This window comes from Gossypium hirsutum, chromosome A08 (assembly GCF_007990345.1).
Source record: "Gossypium hirsutum isolate 1008001.06 chromosome A08, Gossypium_hirsutum_v2.1, whole genome shotgun sequence".
NCBI lineage: Eukaryota > Viridiplantae > Streptophyta > Magnoliopsida > Malvales > Malvaceae > Gossypium > Gossypium hirsutum.
The window spans coordinates 32,871,755-32,893,403 of record NC_053431.1 but is presented as its reverse complement, the minus strand read 5'-3'; the positions used below and the strand labels follow the sequence as shown (position 1 = coordinate 32,893,403).

Here is a 21,649-nt window from a genome sequence, read left to right as displayed (position 1 = left end):
TTGTGAGAATTTTCTCTTGAGTTCTTTAGAACATAAAAATTGAACTTATCAAGGCTTGTTGCTTTGTGGTGTTCTTTGCTCTTTTCTATACCTTTGGTTCTTGTTTCTTTTTAAACAACGGGTCGGATCCATTAAAATCTATTTTTTTTTCAATTTTTGTCAAAAAAAAATGGGTTACATTTTAATAACACTGGTTCTTTTTTCATATAAGTCGTTGATTCAAGATTCCTATCATATTTCTTTAGTTATCAAGTACCTGTTTAGAAACGGTTGGGAAATAGAGTGACTAGTAATTTTAAATTGATTATGAGCTCATATCACTACATTTCCTTGAAATGATTTTTGCTGCAATTTTCATAATTTAGTTTATTTGTGTTCCAAACACTACCCGTTCTAACCATTGGCATAAGCTGAGGCTTCGAATAGATCTGTTTATACATATCTTTGCTCGAATTTTCTGTAGGGTAAAGGATTAACTTCTGAAATCTTTTGTTTGCTTAAGTAAATAGCCGAAAAAGATTTGGTCATGCTGCATTTTTTGGTGTCTCTACTTTTTTGAATTAGTTCAATCTTTTTCATTTTGTATCTTAACCATCTCTAAGCTCACTCAATTAGTAAAACAAATTCTTTTAGTTCTAATGCCCCCATAAGTGTTCGGATGTCCTTGTTCAAGTCATATTCAACATAGAAGCACATCTTGTTTTTGTAGTGTCACTAATGCAAGGGTTACCCACCCCTGATATGCTTATTCCTTTCATAACAGTATTGTGTATTTTATATTTTCTTTCAAAGAATACATTCATTCCTCAAACACTTATAATATTTTTCAGTTCATATTTAGCTATCACCGAATCGTCGCCCTTTAATTATCAAAATTCTTGTTACCACATTCTCGGATTTTATCAATCAGGGGTCAGTGGACATCAATCGTGTTAGGGTTTTGAGGACAAATTGGTGCCACAAGAGGCACAATCGGGGATGGAGTTTCTTTTATCAGTTGTGGATCTAAAAGGATAACTTCCAAGTATCGGGTGGTTCACTAATTTATCAATTGGAAAAAGGCATTTTATTGCCTCATTCCCTAGCACTTGCAGCACGAGCACGCTATAACAATTCCCTGATCGGAATCAGGAACATTACTATTTACTTACCAAATACGACACAATTTAACTTGACCATCATAATATAAAAACAGATACAATCCGAATCTAAAGACATCACACTATCACAGGTTCTTATGGCAGGTATTTCTAGACAAAATACATGCTACGCTCAGTCCTAGAAACAACTTAACTTATACCTCTGATACCACTAAATGTAACACCCCTCACCCGGCCAGGTTGTTGGACCTGAGTTACGGCATGCTACAGCAAACACCGTAATATTCACACACAAATTATTTCAATTTGCAATTCATCGTATTCAATTTAATCCTCTCGTTCACCTTTTTGTACCAAATTGTAAACAATTAAAATTTCAATTAAATATAATTACAATTTTAATTCTAATTGCATAACAATTCAACACAAATATACCATAGAACTTATCAGGGCTAAACAACAAAAATTGCAATGTTAGGGACTAATAAGAAATTTTTTCTTTTCCATGATTATCTATCGGCTTTTGATCTAAACAATATTTTATTTCAATTATTAGCCCAAATACTTAATAATAATCTATTTAATGCATATGACATCTTTATTGATATTTTTCACAATTTCCTTAAACTTGTAATTTTTATTCAATTTAGTCCCTAATATCAAAACAAGATTATTTTCACAATTAACCCATAAACCCATAGAGTTGAATTCTTAAACATCCATAATCAGCCGTCTAATGCTAAAATTTTACAAGAAAACCATGTCAAATTTAACATATTTTCAATTTAGTCTTTAAGCTTCAAAACTATACAAAATCACTTTACAAAATAGTCCTATTTCAACATCAAGCTTCAAACTAAAGCATTAACATCAAGAAAACCTCAAGAAAATCAATGGCAAATTTTCAAAACTTTGACAGAATCACAAATTAGTACTTGGGCTAAATAGATTAGTTTACAATGATCTCAAAAATATAAAATTTATGAGAAAATGATGAAATGGACTTACATGCAATTGAATAAGCGAGGTCGAAGCTTCCTTATGTTCAACAATGGTTTTTTGTTGAAAAATAAAAAAGAATAAGAATATGACGTTCGCTTCCTTTTTTTATTATTAATATTATTACTTTAATAATTAAATTAAAACATATAACATATAAAATATAATATAAACTAATGTTCAACCGTCCATTAACTTTAAAACCTCCCACTTTTACTTTTTAAACCATTTAATTAATAAAATTCAACAACGATTAAGTTTTACGTCTTTTATGATTTAATCATTTTTCCTTAATTAACTATTGAATCACTAAAATTTTTGGACCAAGCTTCAATTCAAAAATATAACAACTCCTTAAATATTTAATAAAATATTCACAAACTCAATTTATAAAAATGAGGTCCCGATACCTCATTTTTTAAAACCACTTGACTTTCGATACTCGCCACTTGTACCTTGCCTAATTGACCAATTAAAAAGTTCTATTAAATCATGATTCACTATTACACTATATTTAACTCATAAATATTAAATATATCTATAGATTCTCTCGTCAAAATTATGGTCCCGAAACCACTATTTTTGACATCACTATAAAACGAGCTAAATGCTAGAGATTTGCTAAAATATTGCGCTTCATCGGGAAACTGTAAGAAAACAACCCACTAGACATAGATCAAACATTTTATTTTGACCTTCCAAAGCTCCCTCAAACTACCATGCCTCATTCTCTCCTTCTGTGATGCGCAATCCCTCCATTCCATTTTCCATTAGTAGAGCAGGAATTACAAAAACAGCACAGCCTAATTGCGACGATGAATAAAATTGATTGAGAAACCTAAACTAGAAAAACCTAAAACCAAAAGTCCCAGAAAAACATGCTACTTAGAGAAGACAGAGACTTGCGATAAGGCAAACTTTTTCACATAAAAACCTTGAAAATAATATATTTATTAATTAAAAAATAAAAATTAAAAAAAATGAAATAAAATAAAATAAAATAATACAAATGTAGTTAGAAGAGGATTTAAACCTAAGATTTATAAATGAAATCACTATTATTTAATCATCTAATTAGAGGAACTAATGCATAAAAAAATGTGTTTTGTAGAAAGAATTTTTCAAAAAGTATTTTTTACCAAAACACATTTTTGAATTTTTTCTTCAAAAAAGACTTGTCCCTAAATTTTGGGGAAAACGACTTAATTTGCTAATTAAGTTTTAAAATGACATTTTTTTTTTCTAATTCTCCATGTAAGCCATTGCATCATCCACTATTTTTTTTTTCCTTTTTGTTCATAGCATCATCCTCAATTATTGTTATTATTTTCAGAAATATACGTCATCCTATAATTAAGCATAAAGAAAAGTTACCGAATTATCTGTATATGAATTTTTAAGTTTCAAGTTGTAAATATCATTGATGCTTCATCAACTTATATTTATATATGTCTATGTATAAAAGGAATCAAGCGTAATGTGATTCTTCCGATAAAGAGTCTAGTAAGACAAACGAAAATTTTTGTTTGTTTTAATGTTTTTTCTCTATCCATTGACTCCAATATATTTAAAAACACTCAACTCGAGAAAGATACTCATATATATTACGGTAAGCAGCTCTAGAATTCATGAACTGAACAAAGTTCGTTTGTACCAAAGCAACAAAGAACCTGCTTTCAAGTTTTCTTCTAGGTAAAAATGGAGAGCGGTACTGATGCATTTGGAGTGAGCAGTGCACGTATTGGAAGTTTTAGCATTTGTAGGAACGATGTCAGGGAAGCTTTCTCCACGTCTTCTCGTGAAGAAGACGATGAAAATGCATTGAAATGGGCAGCTATTCAGAAACTGCCTACCTATTTGCGAGTAAGGAGGGGAATACTCACTGAACAAGATGGGCAGTCGAGGGAGATTGATATAAAGAACCTTGGGTTCGTTGAGAGAAGGAATCTGCTTGAAAGGCTGGTGAGAATAGCAGAAGAAGATAATGAGAGATTCTTGCTGAAGCTTAAGGAACGCATAGATAGGTAAGTATTTTCTTTTTCTTCTTTTTTCATTTATTTGAAATTTGGGTCTTCTTGTTTCTCTTCTGCTTGTTTGATGCACATTCAAATTGATGTAAATTGTTGATGTTTATATATGGATTATGAAACTCAATCCATAGAGTTGGACTTGATATGCCTACAATTGAGGTCCGGTTTGAGCATTTAAATGTGGAAGCAGAAGCTTATGTGGGGAATAGAGCATTGCCTACCATGTTCAACTTCTCTGTAAACATTGTAGAGGTACTCTTTGTTGAATCAGAAACTAAGCTTTATTTTGTATTGACCTTACCAAGTTTTTGTTAAATTCATGGTTTTCTTCTGAAGGGATTGTTGAGCAACCTGCATATTCTTCCCAGTAGAAAGAAACCATTACCAATCCTCAATGACGTTAGTGGAATTATTAAACCCCGAAGGTAAGAAGATAACTATGTTTTTCATTAGATTTCAGTCAAAATCTCTTCAAATGTTGTCTCCACTGACTTATTTGATCAAACTTGTGCAGAATGACGTTGGTTTTAGGGCCCCCAAGCTCAGGCAAAACTACATTACTATTGGCTTTGGCTGGAAAACTCGGTAAAGATTTGAAAGTAAGAAGCCAAATTTCATTCCATTTCCACTCTTCTTTCTGGGGAGTTAGTTGATTGGCTTTAATATGGGCACATATGAAAATCTCAGTTTTCAGGCAGAGTAACTTATAATGGACATGGAATGGAAGAATTTGTACCACAGAGAACATCAGCTTATATAAGTCAATATGATCTTCATATAGGAGAAATGACAGTTAGAGAAACATTAGCCTTTTCTGCAAGATGTCAAGGGGTTGGACCTCGTTATGGTAAAATTGAATAATCCTGAACATTGACATCGGATTTGTCTCAACAGTTCTATGTTCTCCCGTTAATGATTTTTTCTTTCGGCTATCAATTGGCAGAGATGTTGGCAGAGTTGTCTCGTAGAGAGAAAGAAGCAAAAATCAAGCCTGATCCTGATATTGATATCTATATGAAGGTATGACAACATACTAGGGAGACCCTATAAATATATGTATAATATATTTCTTTGTAATTGTTCATTTCATTAGGGAGATTTTGTTTTACTAAAATGACATGCTACTTATAAAATTTTCAGGCGGCTGCACTAGAGGGACAAGAAGCCAGTGTTGTTACAGATTACATTCTTAAGGTAAAATTTTCAGACCCAAGCTATGGAGACAAATAAATGATGATACGTGATATACCGGTATCTAATATTGGAAGTTTGCAGATATTAGGGCTTGAAGTTTGTGCAGATACCATGGTGGGAGATGAAATGATACGAGGTATCTCTGGTGGACAAAAGAAGCGGGTCACTACAGGTAAAATATTAAGTACTTGACAGAAAATTGATTTCCGGAGTTATGGATTTATGAATCATGATTTTAATGCCTTATTTTTACCACTAAATATCATACAGGTGAGATGCTGGTTGGACCAGCAAGGGCACTTTTCATGGATGAGATATCTACCGGTTTGGACAGTTCAACAACTTTCCAAATAGTGAATTCGTTGAGACAGTCCATTCATATCCTCAATGGAACAGCTCTTATCTCTCTCCTCCAACCATCTCCGGAGACATACCAACTGTTTGACGATGTAATTCTTCTTTCAGATGGACAGATAGTATATCAAGGTCCTCGGGAGAATGTGCTTGACTTCTTCAAATACATGGGTTTCAAATGTCCTAAAAGAAAAGGAGTTGCTGACTTCTTACAAGAAGTAATTCTAATGCTAATAAATTTTTTTGTTAGTTTTCTTACTATAAAACACTCAGATACTGTTTGAATATAGCTGTAAATTATTTGGGGTGCAACAGGTGACGTCAAAGAAAGACCAAGAGCAGTATTGGACACGTATAGACGAGCCTTACAGTTTTATCTCAGTCAAGGAATTTGCTGAAGCATTTCAGTCTTTCCACATTGGACAAAAACTAGGCGATGATCTTGCAATCCCATTTGACAAGTCCAAAAGCCATCCAGATGCTTTATCAAAAGATAAGTATGGTGTTCCCAAGAAGGAGCTACTAAAAGCTTGTCTGTCTAGGGAACTTCTTCTAATCAAGAGGAACTTGTTTGTCTACGTTTTTAAAATGTTTCAAGTGAGTAAAGAAAATTACTTGAAATGTTTCCTATGCTTTCAACATTTTATGTCCGACCTGATGATCCTCTTCTTGATTAACTTTTCAGCTTATTTTCATTGGGTTCATAACAGTGACAATTTTTCTAAGGATAGAGATGCATCGAGATACAATAACAGATGGTGGGATTTTTATGGGAGCTTTGTTCTTTATTCTAGTTACGGTAATGTTCAATGGGTTCACAGAGCTTGCATTGACTATCTTGAAACTTCCTGTCTTCTACAAGCAAAGAGACCTTCTTGTTGGTTTCTAACTTAGCAAACAAAGTTTAAAAACAACTTAGATGAATGTTTTAGATGTTTGAAAAATTAAAACAGGAGCAAGAACAAGCAAAAAGTTGAATGAGCAAAGTGTTTTTCTCATTACCCGAATAAGTGCATGGTTACATACATAAATAGAACAAAAGCTACATAGAAAGAAAACAAAGCTTGCTTGTGCAAGTAACTAAAGGTTTACATCAACAAAATGACAACCTAATTTGACTACTAAATCAGCTAAGCACACATTTTAACCTTAGCTGATCAAAGCAAATAATGATTACACCATAGACTAACAAAAGTCAACTAAACAAACAAGGCTTGTCGAATTGCACAATGGATTTTAACATGCTTTAGCCGAGTTTCTGGTTTCATGCATGCAACGTAGGTTTTGCATGGATTCTTAAACTTTGTTGCTGTCGTTGCCACCTTTTAAACACTCATCCTTGGCTACAAAGCAGCAAACTCCGATTTTCTTCTTCAAATATTCAAACCTTGAAGCAGCCAATGGTTTGGTTAATAGATCAGCAAGTTGATCTTTTGAGCAGCAGTGAACTAAGCTTATCTCCTTGGACATTTCAGCTTCTCTCACAAAATGATATCTAATTTTAAAATGCTTGGTCTTACCATGAAAAACCGGATTTTTGGCAATGGCTACAGCCGATTGGTTGTCAACCTTAATCACAGTGGCCTCTTTTGGATCAACATTCAGATCACACAATAATTTCCTAAGCCAAATGGCTAGATTTACAGCAGAAGCAGCTGCGATGTATTCTGCCTCAGCAGTGGATTGAGCCACTGTCTGTTGCTTGTTCGAGCTCCAGCAGAAGACACTTGAGCCAAGGGTGAAGAAGTAGCCTGATGTGCTCTTCATGTCATCAGCAGAACCAGCCCAATCACTGTCTGAATATCCCACTAGTCTCAGCTCCTCAGCCCTTTCAAACTTCACTCCACAACTCAGAGTCCCTTTGACATACCTTAGGACCCTTTTTGCTACTTTAAAATGTGCAACTGTGCAGCAATGCATGAATCTCGATAGAAGACCAACAGCATGCATGATGTCTGGTCTAGTTGCAGTCAAATAGAGCAGGCAGCCAACCAAGCTTCTGTAATTCTTTTCATCCACTCGATCTTCATCTCCTAGGCTGGTGAGTTTTTCTCCTAAAGCCACAGGAGTGCTAGCAGGCTTGCAGTTTGTCATGCAAAACCTGCTCAAAACCTTCGTTGCGAATGCCTTCTGGCCTATGAAAATACCTTGTTCATTTTGTTTCACTTCCATGCCAAGGAAGTATGTCATTAATCCAAGGTCAGTCATCTCAAACACAGTTTGCATTTGCTTCTTAAAGGTTTCAATTTCCTCCCTTTTGCAGCCAGTGACCAGTAAATCATCAACATACAATGAAACAATTAGCAAAGTTTCATTACCTTCCTTCTTAACATAGAGAGTAGGCTCACTGGTGCTCTTTGTGAACCCGAGCCTTGTCAGGTAGGTATCCATTCGATCGTACCAGGCCCTTGGAGCTTGCTTGAGACCATACAGGGCCTTTTTGAGCTTGTAGACCTTCTCTTCTTCTCCTTGAACTTCAAAGCCTTCAGGTTGATCTATGAAGATTTCCTCCATGAGAAATCCATTTAAAAAGGCTGATTTGACATCCAGTTGATGCACCTGCCACTATTTCTGGGCTGCTAAGGCAAACAACATTCTTATAGTGTCCAGCCTTGCAATAGGAGCAAAGGTTTCAAAGAAATCGACTCCCTGCTGTTGGCTATACCCTTTCACAACTAATCTAGCTTTGTGTCTGTTCAGTGATCCATCTGCATTATTTTTGATCTTGAACACCCATTTAACTCCAATGATCTTCCTACCTTCTGGTCTATCAACCAGCTCCCAGGTTTCATTCTTTTGAATCATCCTTAGTTCAGCTTCCATAGCCTCTTGCCAGCATTTCTCTTTCGAGGCTTCAGCATAGCAGGATGGCTCAACCATGGTCACAGCACATCTTTCATAGATGTCTGCCAATGTTCTGGTGCCCCTAACAGGCATATCATCAAAATCATCCATAGCTTCATTTTCAACTTCAGCATGTTGGTGATCAAGGTCCTGCAAGTCTTCTTCAGCTAAGCTTGCATCTGTCCCATTCCACTTCCAACAGCTTCCTTCATTGAACTTGACATCTCTGCTTACAATAACCTTTTTTGTTGATGGATCAAAGATCCTATAACCCTTCTTCACACTGCTGTAGCCTACAAATACCCCTGGCACAGACTTTCTTTCCAGCTTGGTTCTCTTCTCTGCTAGCACAAGTGCATAGCATAAGCATCCAAACACTTTCAAGTGTGACACGATTGGTTTCTGCCCGAACCAGACCTCAAAGGGTGTTTTACCTTTGACTGCTTTAGTTGGTAGTCTATTTAGTAAGTAGACAAATGTGTTTACTGCCTCAGCCCAGAAGTTGTTTGGCATTTTGGCCTCAAACAGTAGGCATCTGGCCATATCAAGAACAGTCCTGTTTTTCCTCTCACAAACACCATTTTGCTGTGGTGTGTAGACAGTGGTCAGTTGGTGTAGGATGCCAGCATCATCACAAATCTTCTGGAACCTCTAAGACACATACTCGGCTCCATTGTCTGACCTTAGGCTCTTAAGTTTGCTGTTGGCTTGGTTTTCAGCCAAAGCCTTGAACTTGCGAAAGAAGTCAGTGACATCTGACTTTTGTTTCAAGAAGGTTACCCAACAAAACCTGGTGCAGTCATCAATGAACAAGGCAAAATACTTGCAGCCATTTAGTGAGCTGGTCTTCATAGGTCCACAGATGTCAGTGTGAACCAACTGAAGTTTCTCTTGGGCTCTCCATGCCTTGTTGACTGGAAAGGGTAGTCTGGTTTGCTTGCCAAGCTGACAGACTTCACACACCTCTTTGTTTGGCTCGAACTTAGCCATATCTTCAACCAAATTCAGTTTTTGCATTTGCCTGAGTGAGTTGTAGTTCACATGCCCCATTCTTTTGTGCCACAAACTTGCCTCATCAGTTTGAGCTGCATATGCTCTTGCTTGCAACTGATTTACATCCACATTGAAGGTTCTATCTTGCATAGCTACTTTTGCCAACACCTGGTCAGTAGCATCTTTGATTGTGCAGATTTTGCCTTCAAACAGGAGAGAGTACCCTTTCTCCAGTAGCTGACCAACACTTAACAAATTTTGGTCAATGTCAGGTACATAAAGAACTTCTAAAATGGTTTTAATACCTGACTTGGTGCAAATCACTGCTTTGCCTTTGCCTTTAGCCTTGAGAAGCTCACCATTTCCAATTCTGACATTGGATTCAAATGAGGTGTCAAGCTCCTTGAACATGCTTTCCTCTGAGGCCATATGATGAGTGCATCCACTATCGATCAGCCAAATTTTGCTGACTTTGCTCGAGCTTGCAAAGCAGGAGGCTGTGAAGACATGTTCTTCTTGTGCCTCGATGTCTTCGGCTACTTGAGCCTGATTATGATTCTGTGACTGAGCTTTTGGTTTGTTCTTACACACTTTCTCAATGTGACCAAGCTGTTTGCAGCCTCTACACTGAATGTCAGGCCTGTACCAGCAATATTTCTCAAGGTGAGTTGTTCTTTTGCAATGAACACAGGGTGGAAACTTCTTCTTGGCAGCTTCCTTCTTTCCTCTTTCTTTCTTTTCTGACCAAGGCTTCTTGCCTTTGTGATTCGAGCTGAAGCTTGAGCTCTCTCTACTCCTAGCTTGAAAAGCTCCCTCAGAATACTCCTCCATTCTGTTTGCTCTTCTTTGCTCTTGAGCATAGAGAGCATTTATCAGTTCTGTCAAGGGAATGGCAGATAAGTCCCTCGAATCCTCCAGGGAAGAAATCTTGGATTCATACTTCTCTGGCAAGGTTGTTATGATTTTCTCCACTACCCTCTGATCACTAAAGTCATCTCCAAGCAGTCTTATGTTGTTGACAGTAGACATAATTCTGTCAGCATACTGCTTGATGGTTTCTGAGTCTTTCATTCTCAGATTCTCAAAGTCCCTTCTCAAGTTGATGAGTTGTTGCTGCCTGGTTTTGTCTGAGCCTTGACACTCTTCCTTGAGTTTGTCCCAGGCCTCCTTTGGTGTGTCGCAGGCCATTATCCTTGTGAAGATAGCATCTGAAACTCCACTTTGAAGGCATTACATGGCCTTGTACTTCTTTGCACAGTCTTCATTATACTGCCTTATCTGAGCTATCGTGGGATTAGCTCTTAAGGGTGGTGGTTCTGTGTCATTTTGGACAACATTCCACAGGTCATGTGCCTGTAGATATGTTTTCATTTTGACAGCCCATATATTGTAGCTTTCACCAGCAAACACGGGTGGAGGTGGTGGTGAGAAGCTCATCTTCACACAGCTTCCAAAACTCTGAGAAACAAAGATAGTTCCTGCTTCTTTTCTTTCAAACACACAGCACACAACAAGAGGCCCTCAAAGACAACAGGCTCTCGATACCATTTGTTGGTTTCTAACTTAGCAAACAAAGTTTAAAAACAACTTAGATGAATGTTTTAGATGTTTGAAAGATTAAAACAGGAGCAAGAACAAGCAAAAAGTTGAATGAGCAAAGTGTTTTTCTCATTACCCGAATAAGTGCATGGTTACATACATAAATAGAACAAAAGCTACATAGAAAGAAAACAAAGCTTGCTTGTGCAAGTAACTAAAGGTTTACATCAACAAAATGACAACCTAATTTGACTACTAAATCAGCTAAGCACACATTTTAACCTTAGCTGATCAAAGCAAATAATGATTACACCATAGACTAACAAAAGTCAACTAAACAAACAAGGCTTGTCGAATTGCACAATGGATTTTAACATGCTTCAGCCGAGTTTCTGGTTTCATGCATGCAACGTAGGTTTTGCATGGATTCTTAAACTTTGCTGCTTTCGTTGCCACCTTTTAAACACTTCTCTTCTATCCTTCGTGGGCATATTCTCTACCAACTTGGATTCTTAAGATTCCAATCAGCATCTTAGATGCTACTCTATGGGTTTTGATGAGTTATTATGTCATTGGCTTTAACCCAAATGTAGGGAGGTGGGAAACTAGCTATACTTTTTTTGTATCTGTTGTACATTTTTATATTTGTGTGTCATGATTTAATAAAGCTCTTATCGGCAGGTTTTTTAAGCAATACTTATTGCTCCTATGTCTTAGCCAAATGGCATCAGCACTATTCAGATTAATGGCAGGCTTAGGAAGAAATATAATTGCTGCAAATACCTGCGGTTCATTTGCCATGCTTGCAGTTCTTGTTATGGGAGGATTCGTCTTAACCCGAGGTGATAAAAAATCAAAGGACTAACTATTATGGTTGTTATCTTTGTTTCCTAAGTAGTGTGTATAGAGTTTTGATGTTGATTACCACATTTTGCTGCATTAGATGCTGTCAAGAAATGGTGGATATGGGGTTACTGGATCTCACCATTGATGTATGGGCAGAATGCCATAGCTGTAAATGAATTTCTAGGGAAGAGTTGGAGACAAGTATGCAACAATTTCTTGAATGCTGACAAAAGAAGCAAATTTGTTACTGAAGCATGAAAAATAGGGAACTTTGTTAATTTTGATCAGCTGCAAATGCTGAAAATATGAAAATATTTGTATTGTAGGTTCCTCCCAACTCTACTGAGCCATTAGGAGTTTTGATCTTAAAGTCTCGTGGAATTTTCCCTGAAGCACGTTGGTACTGGATTGGTGTAGGGGCTTTGATTGGATACTGTTTCCTATTCAATTTCCTTTTCACATTGGCATTAAAGTATCTTGACCGTAAGTCTCTCTCATTAGATTTGTTGGTTTTCAAACATGAAGCTTATTTTCTTATAGATTGATATGATTCAGTATTTGGGAAGCCTCAAGCTGTAATAAGTAAAGAAACATTAGCTGAGAAAATTGCTAGCAAGGCAAGAGAAAAAGTTGACCTGTCATCAAGGGGAGAAGGTTCTTCTGGTGAGTTTTGTTAAATTAAACAACATTGAGTTAATTTCCTAGATGCTATATTGTATTACTAATGCTGTGACATGATCAATGCCAAAATAATGCAGGGGGAGGGAACGAAAGCAAAAGAAGTGCATCATTTAGATCACTTTCTCCAAAAGTTGGTAGTGTCAATGATGCTAATCAGAGCAGGAAGAGGGGCATGGTTCTTCCTTTTGAACCCTCGTCTATGAGCTTTGATGAAATCAGATATGCTGTAGATATGCCACAGGTATCTCTATTTTTATCAGGAGGCAAAGATATGCCACAGGTAACGAGGAAACACAGCTTGGTGAGAGTTGCTAAACTTCATTTTTATAATACTTGTAGGAGATGAAAGCTCAAGGCATTTCTGAGGACAGGTTGGAACTTTTGAAGGGAATATGTGGTGCTTTCAGGCCTGGAGTCCTAACAGCTCTGATGGGTATAAGTGGAGCTGGCAAGACCACTCTAATGGATGTGTTGGCAGGAAGAAAATCCGGTGGGTATGTTAAGGGAACCATCAAAATTTCTGGATATCCAAAGAAACAGGAAACATTTGCTCGCATATCCAGATATTGTGAGCAAACAGACATCCATTCCCCACATGTTACAGTCTATGAGTCCTTGCTTTTCTCTGCATGGCTTAGACTACCCCCAGAGGTCAATCCTGAGTCCAAGATGGTATGCTGAAAATTGCTTCTACTATCTTATTATACTTTCTACATAATAAAGGTGTAGTTTCATTCAGAAACACTTCTGTTGTTTGAGTTTGTTGGATACATTGATTTTAAATTAACTAAAGAACTAAAAACGACAAATACCAAAAAGAGAGATCATGTTTTGAAAGTCAATACGTAGTTAAGAGTCAAGTTAAGATGTGCTTGCTTTAAAAAGCTTTATTTGTTTTAAAATCAATTTGCTGCTTACAGATGTTCATTGAGGAAGTTATGGAGCTTGTGGAGCTAACCTCACCGAGAGAAACACTTGTAGGATTGCCCGGGGTGAATGGCCTCTCAACTGAGGCACGCAAGAGGCTAACAATTGCAGTTGAACTTGTCGCTAACCCATCCATAATATTCATGGATGAACCTACCTCTGGTCTTGATGCCAGGGCTGCAGCTGTAGTAATGAGAACAGTGAGGAACACTGTCGATACAGGAAGAACTGTGGTGTGTACCATTCACCAACCAAGCATTGATATATTTGATGCGTTTGATGAGGTGAGTCATTTCCCAGTTTTGGCTTCCATTAATATCTTGTGGCTTGCAAAAACTAATACAATTACAAAACCAACAAAAAACAGCTACTTTTTCTAAAAAGGGGAGGTGAAGAAATATATATGGGTCCATTAGGCCACCATTCTTGCCATCTGATAAAGTATTTTGAGGTTATTCGCATTAATGCATGATATTTTGTGGCATTTATTTTATAGCTGTGACAAAATTCCCGAGATTTTTCCTCTTGAAGGAAATAAATGGAATCTCAAAGATAAAGGATGGTTCCAATCCAGCAACCTGGATGTTGGAGATTACGTCAGCAGCACAAGAAGAAGCCCTTGGTGTCAACTTCGCCGACATATACAAGAACTCAGAACTATATCGGTAAGATCATCTGAAAGACAGAAATTCATGGTTTAAGCTCAAATCATATCAAGTCAAAGTGTTTAAGGGTTACGATATTGGAGAGCTATTAACTAATCTGGAATCAAAACTGTCATATTATAACATAATTATCCAAGTCCTTGAAATATTATTAAAGTTAATTTCATAATTCGTTGGTTATACAATCATTGACAATATAAAATAATGGTACAGGAGAAACAAGGCATTGGTGAATGAACTAAGCAGTCCTGCTCCAAGTTCCATGGATTTATACTTTCAGACTAGATATTCACAATCTTTGCTTACTCAATGTATGGCTTGCCTCTGGAAGCAGTACTGGTCTTACTGGCGAAAACCACCATACAATGCAGTGAGATTTTTATTCACAACCGTTATTGGTCTATTGTTTGGGACCATTTTTTGGGATATAGGCTCCAAAAGGTATATGAAAATTTAATGCAAACAATGCAATGACATGCAAAAAAAAAGTGTTTTAATCTCTAAATCAATCAAATTACTTGATAACGCAGAACAAGGGAACAAGATGTTTTCAATTCCATGGGTTCAATGTATGCTGCGGTTCTCTTTATAGGATTCCAAAATTGTGCATCAGTCGAACCAGTTGTGGCAGTTGAAAGAACAGTCTTTTATACAGAAAGAGCAACTGGGATGTATTCACCGCTACCATATGCATTTGGACAGGTAATATTGCCTTTTAGAGATTAAGAATCAAACATTGGCAATTAACTAATCCAACAACCTGATGCTTACCATGAAAATTTCTAAGAGAGCTTTTAATAAAACTATTCTATATTATTAACTAAAGAATTAAACTTAAATAGAGAAAATAGTCCTAATCCTAATTGGGAAAATAGTTCCCTTATTCTAATAAACTACTAAAACATAAAAGAAAATAGTTCCCTTACTCTAATAAACTACTAAAAGATAAAATAAAAATATTACTAGAATATGAATAAAACTTATCTACCTAAATAAGAATTATCCACCTAAATAAATTTAAAATATATACATATTTCAACACCCTCCCTCAAGTTGGTGCATATATATCAATCATGCCCAACTTGCTTATAAGAAAATCAAAACTTGTCTTAGAGAGTCATTTGGTGAGTATGTCAGCAATCTGTTGTTTTGAAGGAACAAACGGCATGCACACTTGGCCTTCTTCATGTTCCTCCATTGGGGAGTACATAAATTGACTCACTAAGCTCACTGCAAAAGCTATGTCTGGCCTTGTATGTGATAAGTAAATTAACTTACCAACTAATCTTTGGTACTGCCCTTTATCAACTAATCGACCTTCTTTATTTTCGAATTTTACATTTGGATCAATTAGTGTGTCAGTTGGGCGGCAACCACTCATCCCAGCCTCTTTTAAAAGATCAATCACATATTTTTTCTGAGAGACCACAAAACCCTTCTTTGATCGAGCAACTTCCATTCTAAGAAAGTATTTCAAAGGACCCAAGTCTTTGATCTCAAACTCCAATGCTAGATGCTCATTGAGACGCCTTATTTCATCCATATCATCTCCTATAAGAATGATATCATCGACATAAACTATAATAACTGCTATTCTACCTTTTTTTGAATGTCAATAGAACATTGTGTGATCAGCTTGCCCTTGTGAGTAATCTTATTTTTTAACAACTTGAGTGAATCATTCAAACCAAGCTCGAGGAGACTGCTTTAGACCATACAAAGATTTCTTGAGTTTACGTAATCAAGTTCCAAATTTTTCTTCAAAACCTGGAGGAGGATCCATGTAAACTTCTTCTTCAAGTTTCCCATTTAGGAAATCATTCTTCACATCTAGCTGCTGTAAAGACCAATCAAGATTAACAGCAATTGATAAAAGAACTCTAACGGAATTTAATTTGGCCACTAGAGCAAACGTTTCAAGATAATTTATCCCGTATGTTTGAGTGTACCTTTTAGTTGTCAACCGGGCTTTGTATCTATCTAAAGATCCATCTGGTTTGAATTTGGTTGTGAACACCCATTTACAACCCACTATTTTTTTCCTACAGGTAATTCCATTGTTTCCCATGTACCTGTTTTTTTCAAGAGCACGCATCTCCTCTAAAATAGCCTCCTTCCACTTAAGAACCTGTAAAGCATCTTTCACATTTTTGGGTATTTTTAAAGTATCGAGACATGAAATAAAGGTTGAGAATGTCAAAGACAAGGCTTTATAGAATACAAAGTTAGACATGGGATATTTGACAATATTTCTAACACCTTTTCTTTTGGCAATTAGAATATCTAAATCAGAAAAATCATTGGTTGGATTATGAGCTTTACCTGGACTGTTGACAGGATCTTGCAGGTCGGATTCTTGGTGATGAATCTGGTGGATTCCACTTTCTTGATTTCAATTTCTTCTTGAGTAAACAATTAACTCTTTTGTTTGTTCTTTATTCTCATGATCAGACTCTACACCTTCATACTCCTTTTCATTAACATTAACATCATTAATTTCTGTGTTAATCATAAATTTGCCTTCCCCATTCTTAGAATCTCTATGTTGTATATTCCTAGTCTTTTCTTGATCAATTATAGAATCTTCCTTAGTATAATTCCCTCCCTAAAGATTAGAATCAAAATAAGATTGTGTTTCAACAAATGTGACATCCATGGTAACAATAATCTTCCTATCAATTGGATCATAACATTTGTAACCCTTTTTATTGGAAGCATAACCAACAAAGACACATTTTTTTGCTCTAGGATCTAGTTTACCTTAGTTGTGAAGATGAACAAAAACATTACACCCAAAAACTCGGAGGGATAAATTTGTGATCAATTTAGAGTTAGGAAAATTATATTTAAAGAGACAAAAATGAGTTCTATAATTTAGAGTTTTACTGGGCACTCTATTAATAAGATATGTAGCTGTTAACAAGGCTTCACCCTAAAGATAATGTGGTACCGACAAGTGAACATCAAGGCTCTAGTTACTTCCAAAAGATGTCGATTTTTTCTTTCTGCAATCCTATTTTGTTGTGGTGTATTTGTACAAGAACTTTGGTGGACTATTCGATGTTTGGTTAAGAAAACACGTAATTGGTCGCTAAAAAATTCCCTACCATTGTCAGTTCGAAATAGTTTTATTTTCACACCAAATTGTGTTTTCACCATAGTATAAAAAGACTGAAACACATTTTTAACTTCAGACTTATCTTTTAATAAAAACACCCAACAAAGTCAAGTATGATCATCAATAAATGTGACAAACCAACGTTTTCCTTAAAAAGTCGAGACTCTTAAAGGTCCCCAAACATCACTATGAATTAACGAAAAAGGTTTGGAGGCTTTATATTTTTGAGGTGGAAAGAATTACCGATGATATTTAGCCAATTCACAAAATTCACAATGATATGAAAAAGGACTTTTATTTTTAAATAGATAAGGTAACAAATATTTTAAATAGTAAAAATTAGGATGTTTAAGCCTATAATGCCAAATCAGAAACAGAATTTAAACATAAAGTAATTGTTGGTTGACTTAGATGGTCGTCTTCAAGAAAGTAAATTCCACCAAATTCTTTAGCATTGCCAATCATCTTCCTCGAGACCATGTCCTAAAACTTACACATAGAGGAGTCAAATATAACATGACAATTTGAGGACTGGGATAATTTACTGACCGATATGAGATTACAAGCTAGATTTGGCATTTGACACATGTAAAACATCATGTAAAACCAAGGAAGATGAAATTTTAACAGTGCCTTATTGGCTATTGCCAAGAAAGACCCATCTGCTACTTTGATCTTTTTGTTTCCTGCGCAAAGTGTGTAAGTTGAAAAAAGAAAATAACTACTAGTCATGTGATCACTAGCTCTAGATTCAACGATTCATGTGTTTGTTTTACAAGGGTTAACATTGAAAAAAACAGAAAAATAAGTACTGATTGGGCAAAAGAGGAAGAAGGATTATTGGATGAGTTAGGAATAGAAGAATTCATCTGAAATTGTGGTGATTGAAAAAACTTGTGTAGATGCTCTAATTGTTCCTTAGTGAATGGAGACCCTTCTAGAGAACTTTGGCCCTCATAATTTCTTTTTTTCAATATCATCATTATTTTGGAAAGTTCTGCAATCTCCTGATTGTGTACCACGTCCATTGCCACTCTTTTTCCTTCCATTTGTCAGTTTCCCATGGAGCTTCCAACATGTTTCTCGAGTGTGCCAATATTTTTTGCAGTGACTACACCAAGGTTTTTTCTTTGTTTCACTATCATCATTATTTTTAATAGTTACAAGAGTGGAATTATCATAATTAGCTTCAAACCCTGGCTTTAACATTACTTTTCTCCTTGTCTCCTCTCTTCTAACCTAAAAAAAAAATCTCACGAAGTTTTGGAAGCGATTTTTTCCCTAGGATCCAAGATCTTACTTCATCAAATTCTTTACTTAAACTAGCCAGAAACAAATAAGCTCTTTTATTCTCTTCTTTTTTCATAGCTTTTACAACATCTCCGAGACACTCCCATTCATCATTATAACACTAATCCAGTTCTTGCCAAAGAGACATCATCTCGTTATAATAAAGAGTAACTTCTTTTTCCCTTTGCCTAGCTTTCCAAAGTTTTATTTTTAACTCAAAATCTGTGAAGCATTTTCTAAATCTGAATAGGTATCTTTCACAGTGTCCCAAACATCTTTAGCAGTTGGAAAGAAAAGAAAAGGTTTACCTACGGATGCTTTCATGGAATTGATAAGCCACGCAATTATCATAGATTTTTCTGACCTCCACTTGCTCATCTTTGGATCGCCCACCTGTGGTTGCTCAACTCCTCCATTTAAATGACCTAGCTTGTCGTGCCCATCAATTGCTAATTTTACGGATTGCGACCATTCTAGATAATTCTTTCCATTCAACTTGTGAGATGTCAGTTGAAAAGAAATGTGAGACGCCTCTGTCCCTTGAGTCATGGTACTCTCGGTAGTTGTTTTAACAGTAGAACTTTCTTCCTCTATTTGATTGCTGGACCTCTTATCTCTAGTGAAGGTTGTTTTAACCATGATGTTACTAGAGATTTAACCTAGCTCTGATACCATGAAAGTTTTCAAGAGAGCTTCTAATAAAACTGTTCTATATTATTAACTAAAGAACTGAACTTAAATAGAGAAAAGAGTCCTAATCCTAATTGGGAAAATAGTTCCCTTATTCTAATAAACTACAAAAACATAAAAGAAAATAGTTCCCTTACTCTAATAAACTACTAAAAGATAAAATAAAAATATTACTAGAATATGAATAAAACTTATCTACCTAAATAAGATTTATCTACCTAAATAAATTTAAAATATATACATATTTCAACATACCAATTATTTTGCAGGTTGTGATTGAGTTGCCATACGTATTAGTTCAAACTGCCATTTACGGAGTTATAGTGTATGCCATGATTGGATTCCAGTGGACAATAGCCAAATTCTTCTGGTATCTGTTCTTCATGTATTTCACATTCTTATACTTCACCTTCTATGGGATGATGGCTGTGGCTGTTACTCCAAACCACAATATTGCTGCCATAGTTTCATCTACGTTCTTTGCAATATGGAATCTGTTCTCTGGATTCATCATCCCCCAAACAGTAAGCATTAGAAACCCTTTTTGCAACTTTCTTAATACAGAGAATGAAACTATATATATGGGGTAATGGTTGAAATTATTGATATGACAGAGGATTCCTATATGGTGGAGATGGTACTATTGGGCATGCCCCATTTCTTGGACAATTTATGGATTAATAGCTTCACAGTATGGAGACATAAATAAGAAATTTGATTCTGGAGAAACAGTGGAACATTTTGTAAGAAACTACTTCGCTTTTAGAAATGAATTTGTGGAAATCGTTGCAATGGTAGTGGTTGGAATATGTGTGCTCTTCGGCTCCATATTTGCATTGTCGATCAAGACTTTTAACTTCCAGAAGAGATGAAAAGTCCTAGGCATTCAAATATACAAAAATTATATCCACATTAGACCCCATCAGGTTCTGAAACGAAAGAAAATATTTCAAATATTCAGTTTTTGTCGACTTTGTTCGAGTTTCTGTATAGTTTTTTCTAGTTGTGTATGTTTTATGCTGTTGCTGTTTTTTTTTTCATTTATTTGTTTTGACACATGTGCTTTGTACATAATATATTTTAAATAATAAACACAATAATAGAAATATTAAAATATTTATAATTAATATTAACAATAATTATAATTTATATAATTTATAATTTTTTTGTAATATAAAGTAATTGTTAGTATTTTTTTCCTATTAAAAATTCAATTGCTGAGGGTAGAAAAATCTTAGTATCTTTATTTCAAAGTCTAAAAATCCTATAAATTTAAGGATTAAAAGATCTTATATATATATATTTAAATAATTAATTAATAAAATTTATGATATATAATAATGATAAATACAAATATAATAATATAATTTATCTTTACGATATATAAGATTAATCCACAATTTATTAATTAATTAAAATCATGTGTAGAAGTTGCTTATATTTAAACATATAATTTCGCAATAAATAAAAAATAGGCAATTTTCATAAAAAGTGGTTAAGTTAATTAAAAATATAATTATGTGAGTAGTAATTCTCATACTCAAACATACATAAATTATTTTTTACAAAGAAAGTTTTAGCTTGGAATGTAAATGTATGAACCAAATAAAATAAGCTTCAAGTTTTATTACTTATTAAATATTTTATATTAAAGAAAAAATTTATTAATGTTGATAGCTTACTAATTACAATACTTTTTTTTTCCTAATCATATATGCTCTTTTTGATATAATGCCTAGAACTATTCATAGCCTCTTCTCAACCCATTAATTCAGCTAGATCACACGCCCGTATGCTACGTCGTGTGTCACACACGGTTGAGACACACGCTCGTATCTCTGCCCAAGTGGACAAAAATAGGCTATTTTCCAAGCCACATTTCTCACCCAAATGGTTTTCCACCTATTCCAACACTTTAACATATTCACAAGTCAATATAGGTCATTTAAACCAACTTAAAATCCAAGTCATATACATGATATTATACCTCATATACCAAGTATACATATTTACTTAAATTACCATGTTCATTTATATACATATTTTATCAAATATGCTAACTTAATTTGATTATCTATATGCCAATATAATTTTTATCAATCCACCATTTCAAGCATATACCATACATGTCCATCACTAGCCATTCCAATGGCTAGTTATAACCCAAATATTTACATGCCAACATTGGCTAATTAACCTATACATGCCATTATAACCATAATTAATTTACCATATATACCAAGATGGGCCGATGGATAGTGTGAGTGATCTCCGCCAATGCAAACCAACGAGCTTCCGAATTACTATAGAACAGGGGAAAATAAAATAGAGTAAGCATATTATACTTAGTAAGTTCGTATAACATGGTAATAAACTTAC

At 35.2% G+C, this 21,649-nt stretch overlaps 1 protein-coding gene across 1 annotated transcript; it reads left to right on the top strand.

Annotated features, from left to right (window-relative positions):
• Nucleotides 1-3,697: 3,697 nt before the first annotated feature.
• Nucleotides 3,698-20,142, top strand: LOC107941509 (pleiotropic drug resistance protein 1). The gene is made up of 25 exons (XM_041075944.1): nt 3,698-4,123; nt 4,261-4,381; nt 4,466-4,554; nt 4,644-4,728; nt 4,817-4,976; nt 5,073-5,149; nt 5,270-5,323; nt 5,405-5,495; nt 5,594-5,895; nt 5,993-6,274; nt 6,363-6,548; nt 11,520-11,650; nt 11,735-11,895; nt 11,997-12,100; nt 12,226-12,382; nt 12,455-12,562; nt 12,664-12,821; nt 12,920-13,252; nt 13,501-13,791; nt 13,875-13,958; nt 14,039-14,172; nt 14,386-14,613; nt 14,703-14,874; nt 19,540-19,794; nt 19,885-20,142. The coding sequence occupies exons 1-25, from the start codon at nt 3,798-3,800 to the stop codon at nt 20,140-20,142; spliced, it is 4,347 nt and encodes a 1,448-aa protein (XP_040931878.1). The 5' UTR covers nt 3,698-3,797.
• Nucleotides 20,143-21,649: the final 1,507 nt, after the last annotated feature.